This window comes from Dreissena polymorpha, chromosome 9 (assembly GCF_020536995.1).
Source record: "Dreissena polymorpha isolate Duluth1 chromosome 9, UMN_Dpol_1.0, whole genome shotgun sequence".
NCBI lineage: Eukaryota > Metazoa > Mollusca > Bivalvia > Myida > Dreissenidae > Dreissena > Dreissena polymorpha.
In genome coordinates, this window is record NC_068363.1 from 66992645 (window position 1) to 67010849 (window position 18205).

The 18205-nt window shown below is 35.5% G+C and overlaps 2 protein-coding genes across 2 annotated transcripts in view; one reads left to right on the top strand and one right to left on the bottom strand.

The window, feature by feature from the left end:
* Positions 1 to 18205, bottom strand: part of LOC127846125 (N-acetylgalactosamine-6-sulfatase-like) — a 40559-nt gene that overhangs the window by 21169 nt on the left and 1185 nt on the right. The window contains exons 2-7 of the mRNA XM_052377301.1: positions 12925 to 13048; positions 11952 to 12026; positions 11022 to 11124; positions 4613 to 4756; positions 3617 to 3683; positions 2162 to 2289 (exon numbers count right to left, since the gene is read on the bottom strand). Coding sequence (XP_052233261.1) covers positions 2162 to 2289; positions 3617 to 3683; positions 4613 to 4756; positions 11022 to 11124; positions 11952 to 12026; positions 12925 to 13048 — 641 coding nt within the window. The remainder of the gene's footprint in view (positions 1 to 2161; positions 2290 to 3616; positions 3684 to 4612; positions 4757 to 11021; positions 11125 to 11951; positions 12027 to 12924; positions 13049 to 18205) is intronic.
* The window catches only part of LOC127844267 (uncharacterized), an 83976-nt gene continuing 72108 nt past the window's right edge, over positions 6338 to 18205 (top strand). The window contains exon 1 of the mRNA XM_052374340.1: positions 6338 to 6523. The gene's annotated coding sequence lies outside the window, so the exon portion shown is untranslated. The remainder of the gene's footprint in view (positions 6524 to 18205) is intronic.

Consider the following 18205-nt stretch of genomic DNA (forward strand, 5'->3'; position numbering starts at 1 on the left):
AAGACAAATGTCATGTCGCCAGCGAAACTTGGGCGTACAAACCCAGGTCGTTTCCACATTAAGAACTTTTAATGGTTGAAAAACATTGTGGACTTTAAATAGTGCTGACATACATGTGTGTTCACAGCTATGCCAAGGATACTGATACTGTCTGATTCAACACGGAAATTGGATTCCTTTTTTTCCTGAGACGTACCTTGACCATCCCAGCACTAAGATGATGTTACTATATTCATGTCTACTATATAAAGCAGTGGCGACAACAAACTTCACAAACCTTCAGACTTGCCGAAGACAAAAGAAAATTCAGTATGAATTAGTTTTAAATATTCAATTGATTAAATTAAACTGTTGCATTTTTTCATAAATGAACACATTGCAGCAGTGAATATCTCTGCTTAACTCAAAAGTGACAGTTAGATCTTTTATCATGTTAATCAAAAATGTGTTCCTAAAACTCATTATAAATATAAAATTTTCAAACTTGTTTAAACAAGATAATTTGGTATTTAATTTTAGTAAGCTTTTTGTATTGCTGTAGGCTTCGAATAAATCTTCTGCATTACCATGTCAAGAGGAATCTCAATATTTTGTCGTTGAAATAATAAATAGAAAATTGTTAGTATTATTATCAAATTTTTGTTGTTCTATTTCACATTGCAAATGGTTACTTGTGAAAACTCTTTTACAAATATGTGATTTTTTTTACATGCTATTGATTTTTAAAATATTTTCTTTAACTGAATGCTCATTACACTTAGTAACATGAATGTATTGTTACACATACTCTTAAACTTAAATAATACCAAGATTACCTATCATGCATGAACTAATGTGTATGTTTCAGTGATTGACTGATTATACTGAGAAATAAAACATAAACGACTTTTATGAATTGCATTGCCTTCAAATTCTGCTGATTTTTGTTCAATACTTGAACACGAAATCACGAAGACTTATAGTACTACTATAGATATCATGTTCAAAAGGAGTCCAACAGAATAATATAATGGCATGCGAACCTTCATTGTCTCGGATGAAAAAACAATTATACATTTTAAATTGTAAGCAATTGGCAGGCGTTAATAATGTTGATATTTTTCACGCAGCAGAGTAACATTTTTAATTAATTAAAAGACCGGTCTTTGCTACATGCACATATGTGCGATATACAATGGCAATTGAAACCCTGTGAAACAAATGGTATTGTTACTCGTCAACGCATCCGGTAATTGGGTTCCGTGTAGCATTCTGCGTATTAATATTACCAATTATTTATTTCCAAGAAACAAGGCAAAATTGAACGAATATATATTTGTTTATTACACAACGAAAGTCGAATATTGCGAAACAAGTATCACCATCAATGAGCGAAATCGCTCGCAATCGAATGAATCTGCTTTCCTTCAGCTACATGAAGGTCAGTCTGGCTGCACAGGTTCTGAGCGACTCTGTTGGTGAATATTAAAATGGCATGCAAAACTTTGCTGCGTCGGAGGTTAAAAGAACAGTTATACATTTTGAGTTGTTTGCACTTAACATGTCTTGATTATGATGTTATTTAAAACAAAACATGGTAACATTTTAATTCTATTAAAAGACCGGTCTTTTGTACATGCACATACGTGCTATAAACAACGGCAATTTAACCCTGGCGAAACAACCGGCAATTAATATTCATCAAAGGGTCCGATAATTGGGTCCCCGTTTGACATACTGCGTGATAATTAGACTAAATAATGATTGATTTTGAGATCAACAACGCAACAATTGCGCGAATAGGTACTTGTTTATTTAACATAATATAATTTGAATCCGAAAAAAACGTAACCCGCTCAATAAGCGAAATCCCTCGCAATCGATATCGTGTAGCCGCATTATCGCTACACAGGGACCAATCAATCGAGATTATCAAATCTCGCGCTCCGGTTTATTATCGCTACACAGGGACCAATCGATCGAGATTATCAAATCTCGGTTTATTTTGCGTGCTGTAACGGGATAACGCGAGGTTGCTAATCCCTTTGTTTGTATAGGTCCCTGATTAGCCCTATTTTCCCGGAACGAGGCCTATTTGATGCAGTAAGCCCTATTTTCCTAAAACAATGCCCATTTAGCCCGATTTTCCCAGAACTCAATTGCTCAAGGCGTGTATACGTACATGCCCCTGCGCGACCTCCCCAGGAAGGGCTTGGAGGCGTAGAGCGGTTCGTGGGTGGCGTCCACAGCCCAGTAAAGGAAGAACGGTGCGCCCGAGGATGCCTGCGCCTCGAGGAACGTCAGGGCTTCCTGTGTGGGATCAGTAAACGGTACACGTGAGGGTGAAGTAAAACTGTGCGGTATTCATAATTGATTTAATTATAGTTGTATAAACACTTTTTCCAATGTTTACGGTGGCATGAACGAAACATAAAACCGTGGTTTGAAACTGGTGTGTATTACCGCCCCGTTGACGACCGCAAACAAGCGCAGTAAAATTCACTAATTTTGGGTGTACATGTATTTCTTAACCAACACAAAGTGATAAAATGATGGCTATCGTGTATTAATAAGAATAATACGATAAGTGTTAATTAAAGAATAAGAAGTGTATCCCTTTGTTTACTCAGTCCTAAGAAACACTCGCATATGAGAGCTTCGAGTGTTCAAAGAATCGAACGTATTCGGCAGTAAAAGTAGATACTTCATGATAACGGAAGTACACGCATTTTATTTCACATAAATGTATATACATACTGTTTCTAAAGTTTTAAGTAAATACAATGTCTACTTTATAATTTCAAAACAATACGTTTTTAAGATGGTTTAGATTAAATTTAAATAAATTCGTCCACTATATCTTTTTGTATGCATATAGATAAGTGTGCTAAAAAATCCGCCCTGTGATTGGACGTAACATCTCGATTAATATAATGCAACTTTTGAATCATGCAGGTTACTCGATGTATCGCTGCGCGTTTTGTTGTTGTTCAAAACATGTGATTTGTATTTCTTATGTTTCTATGTAAAGATTTCATATAAAATCGTTGTTTTAACGGTTTTTGTAACGTATTGTATCGTTTATTGTTTTACATCACCAAATCAACTCGTGCGATACCATCCACTGGGGCATCGCAGTCATTTAACCCATTTATAACTAGCCTCTAGAAAAACGGCCTCGGCAAAAAGCGTAGACCCAGATGAGACGCCGCATGATGGGACTGCGCTGATTGCTTAAAGAAGTTATACTCTAAATATAGAAATAAATATACTAGACATCCCTAATTTTGGAAACAAAGTGATCAAAGGATGGGAGAGTCCACTAGGCATAAATGGGTTAATGTTCCGCATGTATATACTTGAAGGCGTTTACGTTTATATTTACTGTGTGTAGGGCATTATTACAACTTCCAGCAGAGCCGTATATAGATATGTAATATATTATAATTACATAAATAATGAAACTCAAATAAACCACATTCCGGAAAAAAATCATTGGATATCTAATACAAATAATGCTAGTATTTTTGAATACCTAATACAATTGAAACTGAGTCGAGTATTTTATTTGGTATCTGATACATAATAATATGAGTATTTCATGTTTATCTGATACAAATTAATCTGAATCGATTACCTGAATATACAATTGCGTGAGATTTGACTCTCCGGACTGTGTATCAATAAGGAAATCTTGAAAGAACCTGAAACAAACCTGAACCATAGTATTCAGCATCGTCGACATATACAAGAAATAACGCATGATATATGATATTATAATTGAGCCGTGTTCTGAGAAAACTGGGCTTAATGCATGTGTGTAAAGTGTCGTACCAGATTAGCCTGTGCAGTCCGCACAGGCTAATCAGGGACGACACTTTCCGCTTGTATGGTATTTTTAGTTTCAAGGAAGTCCCTCTTTACCGAAAATCAAGTTTAGGCGGAAAGTGTCGTCCCTGATTAGCCTGTGCGGACTGCATTATGCCCAGTTTTCTCAGAACACGACTCATTTATACTTTAACCGATTTTTAAACATCCGAAAGATCATGCTTACACCATTATGAAAACGACAGCACGTGTTACTAAAACGAGAGGAAAACCAACATATTTTTTAAAGTTCTCTGCATGTTTCAGATGGAGAACTCTAATAATTTAACACGCTGTTTAAGTGTGGATGATTCGGCCTACTGAACATTAGTCGCCGGCATGAAACAAATCACATCGCACACAGAACGGCCTTCACCTCTGTAACAACGTGAATTGAATTATGATCTGAATGAGAAGAAAGTACGAGTTATTATTTAATCCTTGTGAAGAAGCATGTTTGGCGCGTCTTTGTTATCATTCATCTGAACGGCAATACAAACCGTTCGCGATTTTGTTTGCGCGGATCTTCGGCGTGACTTTCTTACAGCTCTGAAATACAATAGATACCTTCCCACCATTACCGCGCCTTGAATATGGGGATCTTTGAGAGCCCTTGTTATCGACATATCTTCTCTCAAATACCCGTATATGAATTCGGGGATGTTCGGAGTGCAATTGTTTTTTGTAAGACTATACATTCCCGCCAATTCATTTAAATCTTTATAAACGAAGATATTCGGCATTAATCATAAGACTATATTAATACCTTCCCGCCATTTCCGCATCTTTGTATACGGGGATGTTCGGCGTTACTTTGTTGTCGTACGGTCCGAAGTGGCAGTTCGGGGAGCCAAACCACTCGTGGAACCCGTGTTTCAGCGGGTGGTACTGACGCTGCTGACCCAGGTGCCTGAAACATACCGTCCCGACGTCATGTATAATATAAACCATGTTCTGGGGGGGGGGGGGGATTGGGCTTAATACATTTGCGAAAAGTGTCATCCCGGATTACTAGTAATCTAAAATCCAATCTTTGCGGAAAGTGTTTCCCTTGATTAGTCTGTGTTGACTGCAAAGGCTAATCTGGGACGACACTTTACGCACTTGCATTAAGCTCAGTTTTCACAGAGTTATGCTCACATGTTACTCACCATGGTGAGAGAGCTCCCTAATAACACTTTTGTCAAACGAAAATATAGATTAATCAATATTGTTGTTCTATAAAATACATACAATTTTAATGACTTATAATAAAAGTAAATAGTGAATGACATTTTACGTGGAAGCATTTTAATTATAAAGAATTCTCGACAATAGGTAGGAAATACACAAACGCGCATCTTATCGATCATTGAACTTTAATTCAATTAAAACCATAAACGAAATGCCATGACAGTCTTGTTGATACGACAGGTATTAAATGTGTTACTACAGCTAAATAGACATTTAGTACTTATTCAAACCAACATCATGTTGTGCATGTTGTCCTAAAACACAAACGGCATCAGCTATGCACGGCTTTCAAACAAAACTTAAAACAGCCATAAAATTACTGGATGCATGGAATTTATAGCGCATGTTCGAATGTATGTGTCACTCGAACGATTTGATTGCATGAGTTGTCCAAATAACGAATTTTTATTTAAAAAAAATAAAAATATCTTTGTTTTTGTTGCAGTTTTTGTCGATTGGTAAGAAAAACATATCACATCATACTTCGTATTATTCAATAAACATATTAAACAACAAGATGTGTTTGTGAAACACAATGTCCCCCTATATGATGTTTGACCTTGAAGGATGACCTTGACCTTGTGAAGGATGACCTTGACCTTTCAACACTCAAAATGTGCAGCTCCATGAGATACACATGCATGCCAAATATCAAGTTGCTATCTTCAATATTGCAAAACTATTCATAAAATAAGCGATTTGGGCCACATATATTTGACCTCTGACCTTGAAGGATGACCTTGACCTTTCACCACTCAAAATGTGCAGCTCCATGAGATGCACATGCATGCCAAATATCAAGTTGCTATCTTCAATATTGCAAAAGTATTTATAAAATAAGCGATTTGGGCCATATATATATGATCTCTGACCTTGAAGGATGACCTTGACCTTGACCTTTCACCACTTAAAATGTGCAGCTTCATGAGATACACATGCATGCCAAATATGAAGTTGCTATCTTCAATATAGCAAAAGTTATTGCAAAATGTTAAAGTTGGCGCAAACAGACCAACAGACAGGGCAAAAACAATATGTCCCCCACTACTATAGTGGATGACATAAAAACATCCACATAAATGCATACAAAAAGCATGCATTTTCCCACTAAACATGTAGTGGCTTCACAAACAGACAACAGTATTTGTGAGCTTCAAAGTAAGTTCTTACTTCCGATAAGTACTTGACAAAACAATGCGATCGTAAATAGCATGCAAACAACTGTTATGAATCATTATATTAACGGACTTTACTGATGACATATATTTAAATAAATATAAATGTTTAAATTTAAGTGTTTGTGTTTTTAAAGTGTTTTTAATTTAAGTCTTTAAGTGTTTAAATAATGTTCTTTGTCTAGGAAGTGAAACGGCATTTCTCGCGTATGAATACGTGGAACTGAAAATAATGGCGCTGAATTGAAGAATTTCTGCTTAGAATTAAGGTAGGTCGTTTACATTTCGTATGTTGCGCATGTTTATTTTCACCTATGATAAAGGGGACCTTAATTGTGAACAACGAACAAGGTGTAACCTATAGCGTTCGAGTCACTACTGTCCGTGCTATAATTCCCCAATTTTTTTTGTTATGTTATGGAAGCTTATCAAAATACTACGGATGTCAACGAATATCCGAATATTCGGTCACGCACCGATTATTCGAATACTATTTTCCGAATCGAATATTCGAAAGAAAAAGAATTAATCAAATCGAGTAATTTCAAACACTTTGTATTCGTGAAATTTGCTTAAAACATTGTTAAAAGAAGTTGTTCCTCGTGTCATAGTGTTCATTCCGGTAGGCGCCCCGCTAATTGCCTACCTTTAAGAAACTTTAATTGACCAAAGACTGTCACTTTGTGTCAAAATTATGATAGGTGCAAATCGCGTCGGCAATTAAAACATCGATCGCACTTGAAAAGTATTTATTCAAAATGCCCTGAAATAACTCCATAAACGTAATATTTAAACTATAACCCGGGGGGGGGGGGGGGGTTATAGTTTCCATTTCCATTAGAACAATGTGTTTGATCATTGATATATTAATAGTGACTGACAGCCTTTTCTCTAAGTGCATGTCTCCATATATAACAATGGTTATAAGTCAATAAATACTGTAATAGATTTACTGTTCGAAATACAAGGGATAGTAAGATGTTATAAAAGATATGACGAGTTCTTTGGGAAGTTACCACTTACAACATATTTAATTTAATTATGCAATACTTTAGAGTTTATTACCAGTTTGAGATATTGGATTTAATACATGATGGTGTCTGATAAAGCAGCGCAAACTAGTATAAATTACAAGCGCGATGCTTGTGCCTTGACATGGTTAATTGATTGTGTACACGATTCTGTCAAACAAGAAAAGGAAGACTAATAAACATTAGTAAATCACGCATATTTATATACTGGTTATTACAAACGGGAAACTGTTGAAAAGTGAAGGAACACTGTTCACAACAAAACTAAATAACCAAAAGTAGAGAATCTCGGTAAAACAAATGTTTAGAAGGTAATTATATTTTGAACGAGAATCGGGAAGGATTCAGGAAAAACATTTCTGGATGTGCCATATATTTGTCCTTCAATATTATCTTGCTATTAGACAATAAAATACACTTGCAAAATTTTGAAAATCTAAATAACATAGTAAGAGTGCGAATAGATACACATATTGATCTTGTTCCACCGTTTTACAATTACGAATGAACCCACACTTAAAACAGTTATACTATCATAAACATTGTTTTCTTTGTAATACAACCATTACGAATATGTTTATATTCAACACGTGTAATATAGCTTTGTGAGCGATTTCATGGGCTTCCTTTTGTTTAACTGCATAATCGCGTTACGTTATTTTGCAGAAATAACGTTACGTGTTCAGTAACGTGTTACGCGTTCAGTAACGTCACTGAATAAAAACAACTGTCCGGTGTAAAAATGACATTGACGTCAATATTTAATTTCTTTGCTTCTTTAAAAGCATGCGGTAAACAAGATTCTTCAGACAACCCAAATATAATCACATATTTAACATAAAGGACAATTACACCCACACATTTTAAACATCCTTTTAAATAGTGGCAGGAAGTTTTTGCATTTATAACGACTTATAATTGACGCGAGACTTATTATTCATGTTTTACACGTATTTGTGTCCCCTCTCCCAATTCTTAGCAGTAAACTGCTTTACATATAATTAAAGTTTTGGTTTTAAACAAAATCTGTGATCAGAGGTGCACAAAAACGTCCACAAAACACAGGTTCCAACATTCATAGGCCTGACTAAAATAAGCAGCTGCCACAGACAGTGTACCCCCTCCCCCATCCCGCCAAGGGCTCATTTTTTTTAAAGGACATAAGATGAATTTACGAAGTTTAACAAGAGTTCCGCGGTCGGAGATGACCGCATTGAAGCCGGATTTTTGATTTAAATGACAGGAAAGTACCTTTCGTGTTTTTGTCAATGCAATACTTAAATTACTGAAATATTGTTCAAAGGTCAAAATGAAATGTAAGTACTTTTCAAGGCATGAGCAAACCTTGTGTTATGTTTTGAATGCATGCATATACATGAACAACAATAACATTTAAGGTCACAAATATGAACTTGAATTGACAATTAGGAAAGTTTGATCTCAATTTTTTTATTAGCAAATTAGTAACATATTGTTTGAAGTTTCCATCAATTTCATTATCAAATGTAAGAAAATAAACTTAGATGAAATAATACTATTTATTGTTTTGCTTTCACATACCTACACAGAAATCCAGACAGCCTTATGATCACTCCAAAAGGTTTCTATCACACCAGTTATAACAATTTTAACATTTTAACATTGAAGGTCACAGTGACCTTGACCTTCAAATGAATGACATTGAAATGAGCAGTGGTGATCTTCTAGTACTGGCCAACCTTTATGTCAAGTTTGAAGACTCTAGGTACAAGCATACCAAAGTTATAACATGGAATAAGAACTTTAACATTTTTACCTACCAAAGTTATAAGAACTTTAACATTTTTACATTCAAGGTCACAGTGACCTTGACCTTAGAATGAATGACCTTGAAATGACCAGTGGTCATCTAAGTGTGCTTGCAAACCTTCATGTCAAGTTTGAAGACTCTATGTCCAAGCATACCAAAGTTATAACAATTTTAACATTTTAACATTTAAGGTCACAGTGACCTTGACCTTCAAATGAATGACATTGAAATGACCAGTGGTCATTTTCTAGTACTGGCCAATCTTTATTTCAAGTTTGAAGACTCTAGGTACAAGCATACCAAAGTTATAACATGAAATAAGAACTTTAACATTTTTACATTCAAGGTCACAGTGACCTTGACCTTCAAATGAATGACCTTGAAATGTCCAGTGGTTACTTACTAGTTCTGGCCAACCTTCATGTCAAGTTTCAAGACTCTAGGTCCAAGCATACCAAAGTTATAACAACTTTAACATTTTTACATTCAAGGTCACAGTGACCTTGACCTTCAAATGAATGACCTTGAAATGTCCAGTGGTTACTTACTAGTTCTGGCCAACCTTCATGTCAAGTTTCAAGACTCTAGGTCCAAGCATACCAAAGTTATAACAACTTTAACATTTTTATATTGAATGTCACAGTGACCTTCACCTTCAAATGAATGACCTTGAAATGACCAGTGGTCATCTGTTAATCCTGGCCAACCTTCATGTCAAGTTTGAAGACTCTAGGTCCAAGCATACCAAAGTTATACCATGAAATAAGAACTTTAACATTTTTACATTCAAGGTCACAGTGACCTTGACCTTCAAATGAATGACCTTGAAATGACCAGTGGTTACTAACTAGTTATGGCCAACCTTCATGTCAAGTTTCAAGACTCTAGGTCCAAGCATACCAAAGTTATAACAACTTTAACATTTTTTATATTGAAGGTCACAGTGACCTTGACCTTCAAATGAATGACCTTGAAATGACCAGTGGTCATCTGTTAATCCTGGCCAACCTTCATGTCAAGTTTGAAGACTCTAGGTCCAAGCATACCAAAGTTATACCATGAAATAAGAACTTTAACATTTTCGAGCACGCCGCCACCCCGCCCGCCCGCCCGCCCCCCCCGCCCGCCCGCCCCCCCGCCCGCCCGACAACATCAATCTATAAGCCGAGATTTTTTCGAAAAAAATCCGGCTAAAAAAGGACTTAATGCAATCACATTGTCCTGGCTGTCTGCCCGGTCAACGTAACATCACATTGTCCTGGCCGTCTGCCCTGTCAACGTAACATGTTATCATTGTGTTTATTCTTGATTATGTAAACGTTAGAAGAAAATCGCATGCAAAATGTACGAGCTGTGCAAAAAGGCTTTTAAATGTATTCCAAATGCCTAGAACTCCTTAAAACAACATCACCAAACTTTGACTATTTGCACTGAAGATAACAAAAATCGAATGCATAATATAGGAGTTGCGCACGGAAGCGTTTATATATTTTTTATAAATCAAAGACACTAAATTCCTCAACGCGAACACAATCACGAAACCTTTGCATCATGCGTAGTTGCACGAGCAATATTATGCTGTAAAGGTTTGACGAAAATCTCACAAACATGTAGGAGCTTCGCACAGAAGCTTCAAAGAAAAATTATCGTGTAATTTTAAACAAAAGACAATAAATCCTTCAAAAATAACGCAAATGTGAAACATTGACGAGTCGCTTTTTAGTTCCATTTTACGCGCAAACTTTGAACAAAGCAGACCGCCCATGTATCATGGAGATATATGTTTTGGTAACAAAATCTAAAAATGTATGAGCTGATCAGTAAAAACATGTTTCAACGCCGAGGCTTGGACTGCCAATGAAACGCTTGCTTCCCGTATTTTAACATTTTAAAGATTTTTATCATGCAACCACTACCAACGAAAAACAAAACAGACTCAATGTTTACCATTTTCCAATGATTTTATTTCTATAGCCAGCCTCTTTAAGAATCTCCGGAAGTAGAATCTCATAGTCTGGGATGCCCCCCATGATCTCTTGCGGTGTGTACGCTGAAAAAGCGCATGTATGAGTATTATTAAATTATTTCCAGCCTTTTAAGGGCTAACGATGTGGTTTCAAAGTGTTATAGCAGGTAGTATGAGTTGTTGAATCTTTATCAAAATATTTCGGATTATACGCTTATTCTAATGGTCTGACACGTGCAAAATTTGAAACAATAATCTAACGGTTTCGACTGTATTTTATGCACAATGCCCTATATTTAATGTAAAAAAGGTAATTGCATTCTTTGCACATTTGATGACACATTTTAACTTTGGAGCCGAAAGAATGGAGGTTATGACAGACCTCTTGACCTGTAACAGTGAATTTATGATAAGACCCACAATTGATGGCGTAAATAACAAGTGATTAAACAACTCAGATATACAAGTAAACGTTAAGAAGATAAGACAGATAATTGATGAAAGATGCATCCAATAAAGCAAGGGAAATACACTCTGAAGCAGTTCTAACTTAAGTTTGTCCGCTGAAAAGGAGTTACCACACTTGAACTTTTGATTGCCTTTCAGAATTCTAAATTCATATTGTTCATTTTTGTCACTTAACTTTTAAATACAAACTTCATGTGGCTATGAAATGATAAACACCAATTTTCATGTCACCGATTATAAGCATTTAGCTTTATAATTACAATGTCTACACTTTATTTAAGTTTTATCAACTGTGTTATGTTCAATAAAAAGAATTGTATTATACTTTGATTGCATATAATTAGTAACAAATATGCTTAAAATAATGCTGTATTTTCAAACGTTTTAGGTTGTACAATTCAAATAAAATTATTACCGGTACAAACAATTACAAGCATTTTTACCATTCCTTGCATGGTCATTTGATGTGTAGAAACCATTTCGTATGGGAAGCCTTCCAGATAACAAAGCTGCCCTTGCTTTAAAACAATAAAAAAAATACTGTTAACATATATTAACACACATTAACCTAAACAGATTAATATGAATCAATAAATAAACAAAATTTCTATATTAATATGTGTCCTGTTCTGTGAAAATTGGACAATATGCATGTGCGTAAAGTGTTGTCCCAGATTAGCCTGTGCAGTCAGCATAAATCAGGGAGGATACTTTCCACTTAAATGGTATTTTTCTCTTAAATGAAGTCTCTTTTTAGTTTATACTGAGATCTAGTTTAAACGGAAAGTGTTGTCCCTGATTAGCCTGTGCAGACTGCACAGGCTAATCTGGGACGACACTTTATGCGCATGCATTAAGCCCAGTTTTCTCAGAACACAACTCATATTAATATAAGAGGAGTCAAGTCAAATATTACAGATAGTGCCAGACCATGTATGGGCAAACATAAAACAAACACAAAGTTACAGTATAGTAGTGTGCAGACTGCACAGGCTAATCTGGGACGGCACTTTACGCAGAAGTATTAAGCCCAGTTTTGTCAGAACAAGGCTCATATTATTATGGACTACATAGTCCACTTTCATGGAATTTTTAATTTAAAGGAAGTTTCTTATAAAAAAAATCCTGTCCAGGCTGAAGGGCTCATCCCAGATGAGCATGTTCAGTCCTTTACACACAAGCATTAAGTCTAGTGTTCCCAGAGCATAGCTGAAATGTTTATTAGTTAACAACTGCAAATGGTTGCATAATTTAATTGATCTACTTCAAAATCTTCAACAAACAATCTTGGAAAAGGTGGAGCAATCTTTGCACTTGTATTCAATATTGGATGAAACTGAAATTTGTTGAGATGAAATCAATTTTATATATATTTTTAATGGAGACTTTTAAAAATTAAAACTTGCAAAAACATACATGGAGAGCACAGTGGGTTAGCTGAGTAGAAGCTTGGAAAGATCATGCCTTCCTTCGCCAACTGATCCAGGTTGACTGTCTCTCGGTTGGGTTCACCAAACACTCCCAAGTCACCCCATCCCATCTGGAACAAAACTTACGGCATTGATGCTTAAATACTTCTTTTCAATACATGAATCTTAAAGATACTTTAGTGTAGACAGGCATTAAACTGATAACAACATAGTTATGTGTTTTGTAGTTATTGAATAATGGTACTACTTATGTGAACCATGACCCATATATAAAGCATAATCAATTACTATTACAAACTGTTATATTGCAAAAAATAAGCTTAGTCAGTTTAAAGTTTCTCTAAGCCCAGAATTTCAAATTCAAATATACTTGCATTTTCCCCAATAGAAGATACATTCATTCAAAAGTCCACATGTGATATTCTACAAATCCAAATTGACATGAAATTATATAAATTAAACAAGATTAAAATGTAATATCAAAATCTGATACACATTTTAAGACATCTAAAAGGACAAAGACTTATATTGGACATTGGAAATTTCATTTTATAAAATAATGTGTCTATATGGTTAAGTAAAAGTTATGAATGTCAAACAGTTCAACAAGTTTTGTTATTTGACAAGTAGTTTCTTCATTAAAACAAGAGGGCCTGAAAGGCCCAAAGTCGCTCACCTGGTATAAAAAGAAACGACCTGTTCTTTGCAGCCCAAGATAGCAATGGAACAAATGTTCTAACCAAGTATCATGAAGAATGAAAAACAAATGGCCCCTTGGCGGCCATGTTTTTTTAACAGACCTGAACCATTTTTTAACTCTTCCAAGATATGTCCAAATTTCATGAAGATTGGGAAAAAAATAAGTCTTCTAGACTGTTAACATGTTGTCACTATATACATATAAAGAAAACTGCCCCACTCCCTGGCGGCCGTGTTATTTCACTGATCAAGACCATTTTCAAAGACATCCACATAACTAATGTTTTGACAAAATTTCATGATGATTAGGCAAAACATGTGACTTCTAGAGTGTTCACAAGCTTTTTTACTATATAAATATAAGGAAAAAGACCCCCCCCCCCCCTGGCAGCCATGTTATTTTACCGATCCAAACCATTATTGAACTCAACTGTCCTATCCAGGTGTGGTAGTGTGGTCTCCTTCGCTAAAGCAAATGAACCGGTCACAGGACGGTTACAAGTTATGTAACTTTGTAGGCACTTATGTAATGCGGAAATATTTATTTGACAAACTCATATTTCCGGTCAGGATGAATATACTGACTGGTTGTAATTCAATTAACTAAAGGCGTTCATTCAGGGACGCCTAAATACACTCGAAGAATTTATTTATAAGTGAAAACCAATGCAACTTTAACAAAAATAACTAATTTTTATTCCAAGAACTTGGAAAATGAAGAACAATGACAGAAAATTAAGAACAGGTACAAGCCAAGTCTAAAGAATCTAAGTATCGTTACAAAAATGAACAACATACAGCAAATACCTTCATGAATGTAAAAAGAAGTTCAAAATCTGTCAAAAAAAACTGATATAAATATAAGTAACTGTTAGTCTAGAAAGTGCTTCAAAAATCTAGTTTACAAAATAGGTCTAATTTAATCTAAAGAACAATATTTATGGAGATTAGGAAACTTCAGTGAATCAAATGTAACAAGGGACAAAATTGTTACAAAACCAGGTTTTCATTGTTAAAAAAAAATCTGATAAAGGGAGAAAACTCAAACTGAACTTTTGAAATGACCAAAAAAAATTAACCCCCTTTGTAATTTTTTTTTTTTTTTTTAAATCTATTTTTAGTCGTGGCGACCTTGACATTGGAGATATTGACGTCATTCTTTCGTGGGACACACCGTCCCATGATGGTGAACAAATGTGCCAAATGATTTTAAAATCTCACAATGAATGACATAGTTATGGCCAGGACAAGCTCATTTATGGCCATTTTTGACCTTTGAACTCAAAGTGTGACCTTGACCTTGGAGATATCGACGTAATTATTTCGCGCGACACACCGTCCAATGATGGTGAACAAATGTGCCAAATGATTTTAAAATCTGACGATGAACGACATAGTTATGGCTCGGACAAGCTCATTTATGGCCATTTTTGACCTTTGAACTCAAAGTGTGACCTTGACCTTGGAGATATCGACGTAATTATTTCGCGCGACACACCGTCCAATGATGGTGAACAAATGTGCCAAATGATTTTAAAATCTGACAATGAACGACATAGTTATGGCCCGGACAAGCTTATTCCGCCAGCCCGCCAGCCAGCCCGCCAGCCCGCCCGCATTCGCCAATCTAATAACCAGTTTTTTCCTTCGGAAAACCTGGTTAAAAATAAAAATTTTTTACTGCAGTTATTGAAATAGAATAGAGTCTTTCTAATTTAGAAAATGCCAAATACAAATCATCAAAATAATAAAAATAATTTAGAAAATAATGCCAAAATGTCTTGATGCTGGTGTTAAATTTTTTTTAGAGTTTAATTATTTCAAAATTCCAACCTTTTTCGAGAGCTGTTAACTTTTTCAGAAAGTATCAAGAGGTGTTTAAATCAGCCCAAACAGCTTATTTTATACAGTTCAGAAGAGATCAATGGCAGAGTAGTCAATTTTCCCTCAGAACAGTGCATTTATCAATGATCAATATCTTCCCAAATTCCAGAGCAGAACTAAAAATAGATTACTGAACCAGGTTAAACAAGGGAGATCAATACTGCATAAATACTGCAAAATCATGTACATGTTGTCTTTCTTTCAGTTATATCTCAGTTGAAAGGCTTATCATAAGCAACCAATGCGAAAGACGCAAAAATCTTGTCGGACACGAGGTCCGATAACTTTTAAAATTTGTCGGACCTCGCCAGATTTTATCGGACCTCGTTTTTCGTCCGTGCCGAGACAAGTATGTTTCGCCGTTTTATTAAAAGTTGTTAAATTTTAAATGCCGCTCACTTTCCAGCCATATCATGATATCAGTAAGAAAGTGATTAGCGTTTATTTTGTATTAATATTAGTTTCATATCTCGACTTGACTCGCTACGAATTTTATTCGCGGGAGCTGTAATTTTGTGATCCAGCTAAGAAATTCCGTAGCAAGTAAAGTCGATATATAGAGCGAATATTAGTACGAATTAAACGCTAATCACTTTCTTGCTGATATGGCTGAGAAGTGAGCGGCATACACAAATTACAAAAAGTAATAAAGGGTATAACAGTACACACTTAACAGCTTGAGGTGTTTTGTTTAACAACTTTAATCAAAAATGAAGCGATTACAAATTTACAAAAAATAAAGGTACTACAAGAACGTTTAACAATATGAAAACGGAATCACCTGATCAAAAAGTTATCCACGTTTTCGCGATCGTTGACACAGCCACTTCTACTTCTTCATCAAATCTTGACACGGGACAGGCAACGGTCGTGTGGTTCCCCGCTTTCTATTTACGATCATCACAATGCTCGAAACCAGTAAAATTTAATTCAACCATGATGTCATTGATGCGTCGCCTACGTCACGAAACAATGTGCAATATTTAACTGGTTCTAAGAATCGCGCTTGGAGTTTGTTACGTCACCAGCAAAGACAGCCAGTTCGACTGGTTGGAAAATTGATTTTAAAGTTAAATAATCTATCGAAGTAAAATAAACATGAATTAGACCTTTTTTTAATATTCCTAGTTTCGTGTTCATTTTTAATCAAAGTTTTACATATTGTTTTTTTTTTTTTTTTCTTGTCGGACACGAGGTCCGACAATTTGGGAAATATTATCGGACCTCGTCGAATTTTATCGGATTTGTCCGAGGTCCGATGTCTTTCGCATTGGTTGATCATAAGTGTTAATGACTAAAACAGTTGTGTTAACTATGAAAATTCTGTGCTATGAAAAATTACATAACACATTTAATGTCACATAATAATGAATTAATAAAACCAAACTTTACTACACAGGAAACCAATGTTCTGACCAAATTTCATGAAGATTGAGCAAACTACATGTAGAAAGTTAACAAGATTTTACTATAGTCATATATAGCCATATAGGGAAAAATGTCCCGCCCCTTGGCAGCCATGTTTTTCAAGCCAAGGTTACCATTTTTGAACTCATCCAAGATATCATTGGGACAAATCATCTGAGCAAGTTTCATGAAGATCGGAAAATAAATGTGGCCTCTAGAGTGTTAACAAGGTTTTACTATAGCCATATTAGGAAAAATGCCCCCGCCCCCTGGCGGCCATGTTTTTCATCCAACAGACATCATTTTTGAAATCGTCCAAGATATTATTGGGATGAATCTTCTGACCAAGTTTTATCAGGATCGGACAATAAATGTGGCCTCTACAGTGTTAACAAGATTTTGCTATAGCAATATATAGCCATATAAGAAAAAATGCCCCGCCCCTTGGCAGCCATGTTTTTCAAGCAAACGTAGCCATTTTCGAACTCATCCAAGATATCATTGAAACCAGTTTTCTGACCAAATTTCATAAAGATTGGACAATAAATGTGGCCTCTAGAGAGTGAACAAGGCAAATATTGATGTCGCACAACGCACGATGGACAACGGACGACGGACAAAAGGCGATCACAAAAGCTTACCATGAGCTAAAAATATGAAAACAACACTTAAAGGGCAGGGCTCGACACTAACGGTGGTCTGTTGACCTGGGGTCAGTAAAAAATAGGGAGGACCAGTGAAACTAGAAATTTGGTTGATCCATTAGACCAGTGAAAAATCCTGGCCAGCTTATTGTGAAATACTGGTGGAAAACCGTTTCGTCAATAAAACAACTTAATATGTTCATAATAAACCGATAATTTCATCATTATTTTATTGGCAAACCTCGAGACCGGGATAAAAAAGCAACAATTTTCAATTCCAATTTTTCTAGATTCCTGGATGACAAAAACCTGTTGTCGGATCAAAAAATTGATTTGCGATCCGCAAATGTCTCCGGACTTCGCTGTGATCGATACACAAATTAACATCAAATGTGAAGCGTTTGGATTGAGAAATAGTATTTATTATTTTGACAAAGCAGCAATAATCAGCATTTTAACGATCTTAGTACCATCAGAATATACTTGTTTACCGTGCGAATTTACACTGGATGGCGCCGATTAATGTTTTGATATTGCCCAAGAGTAAACGTGCGTATTTTCAAGATTACAAGTTTTTCGCGATGTGGAATATCATTCCGGGGTTGGTTGAACCTCCCCCTTAAAAACCTAAAA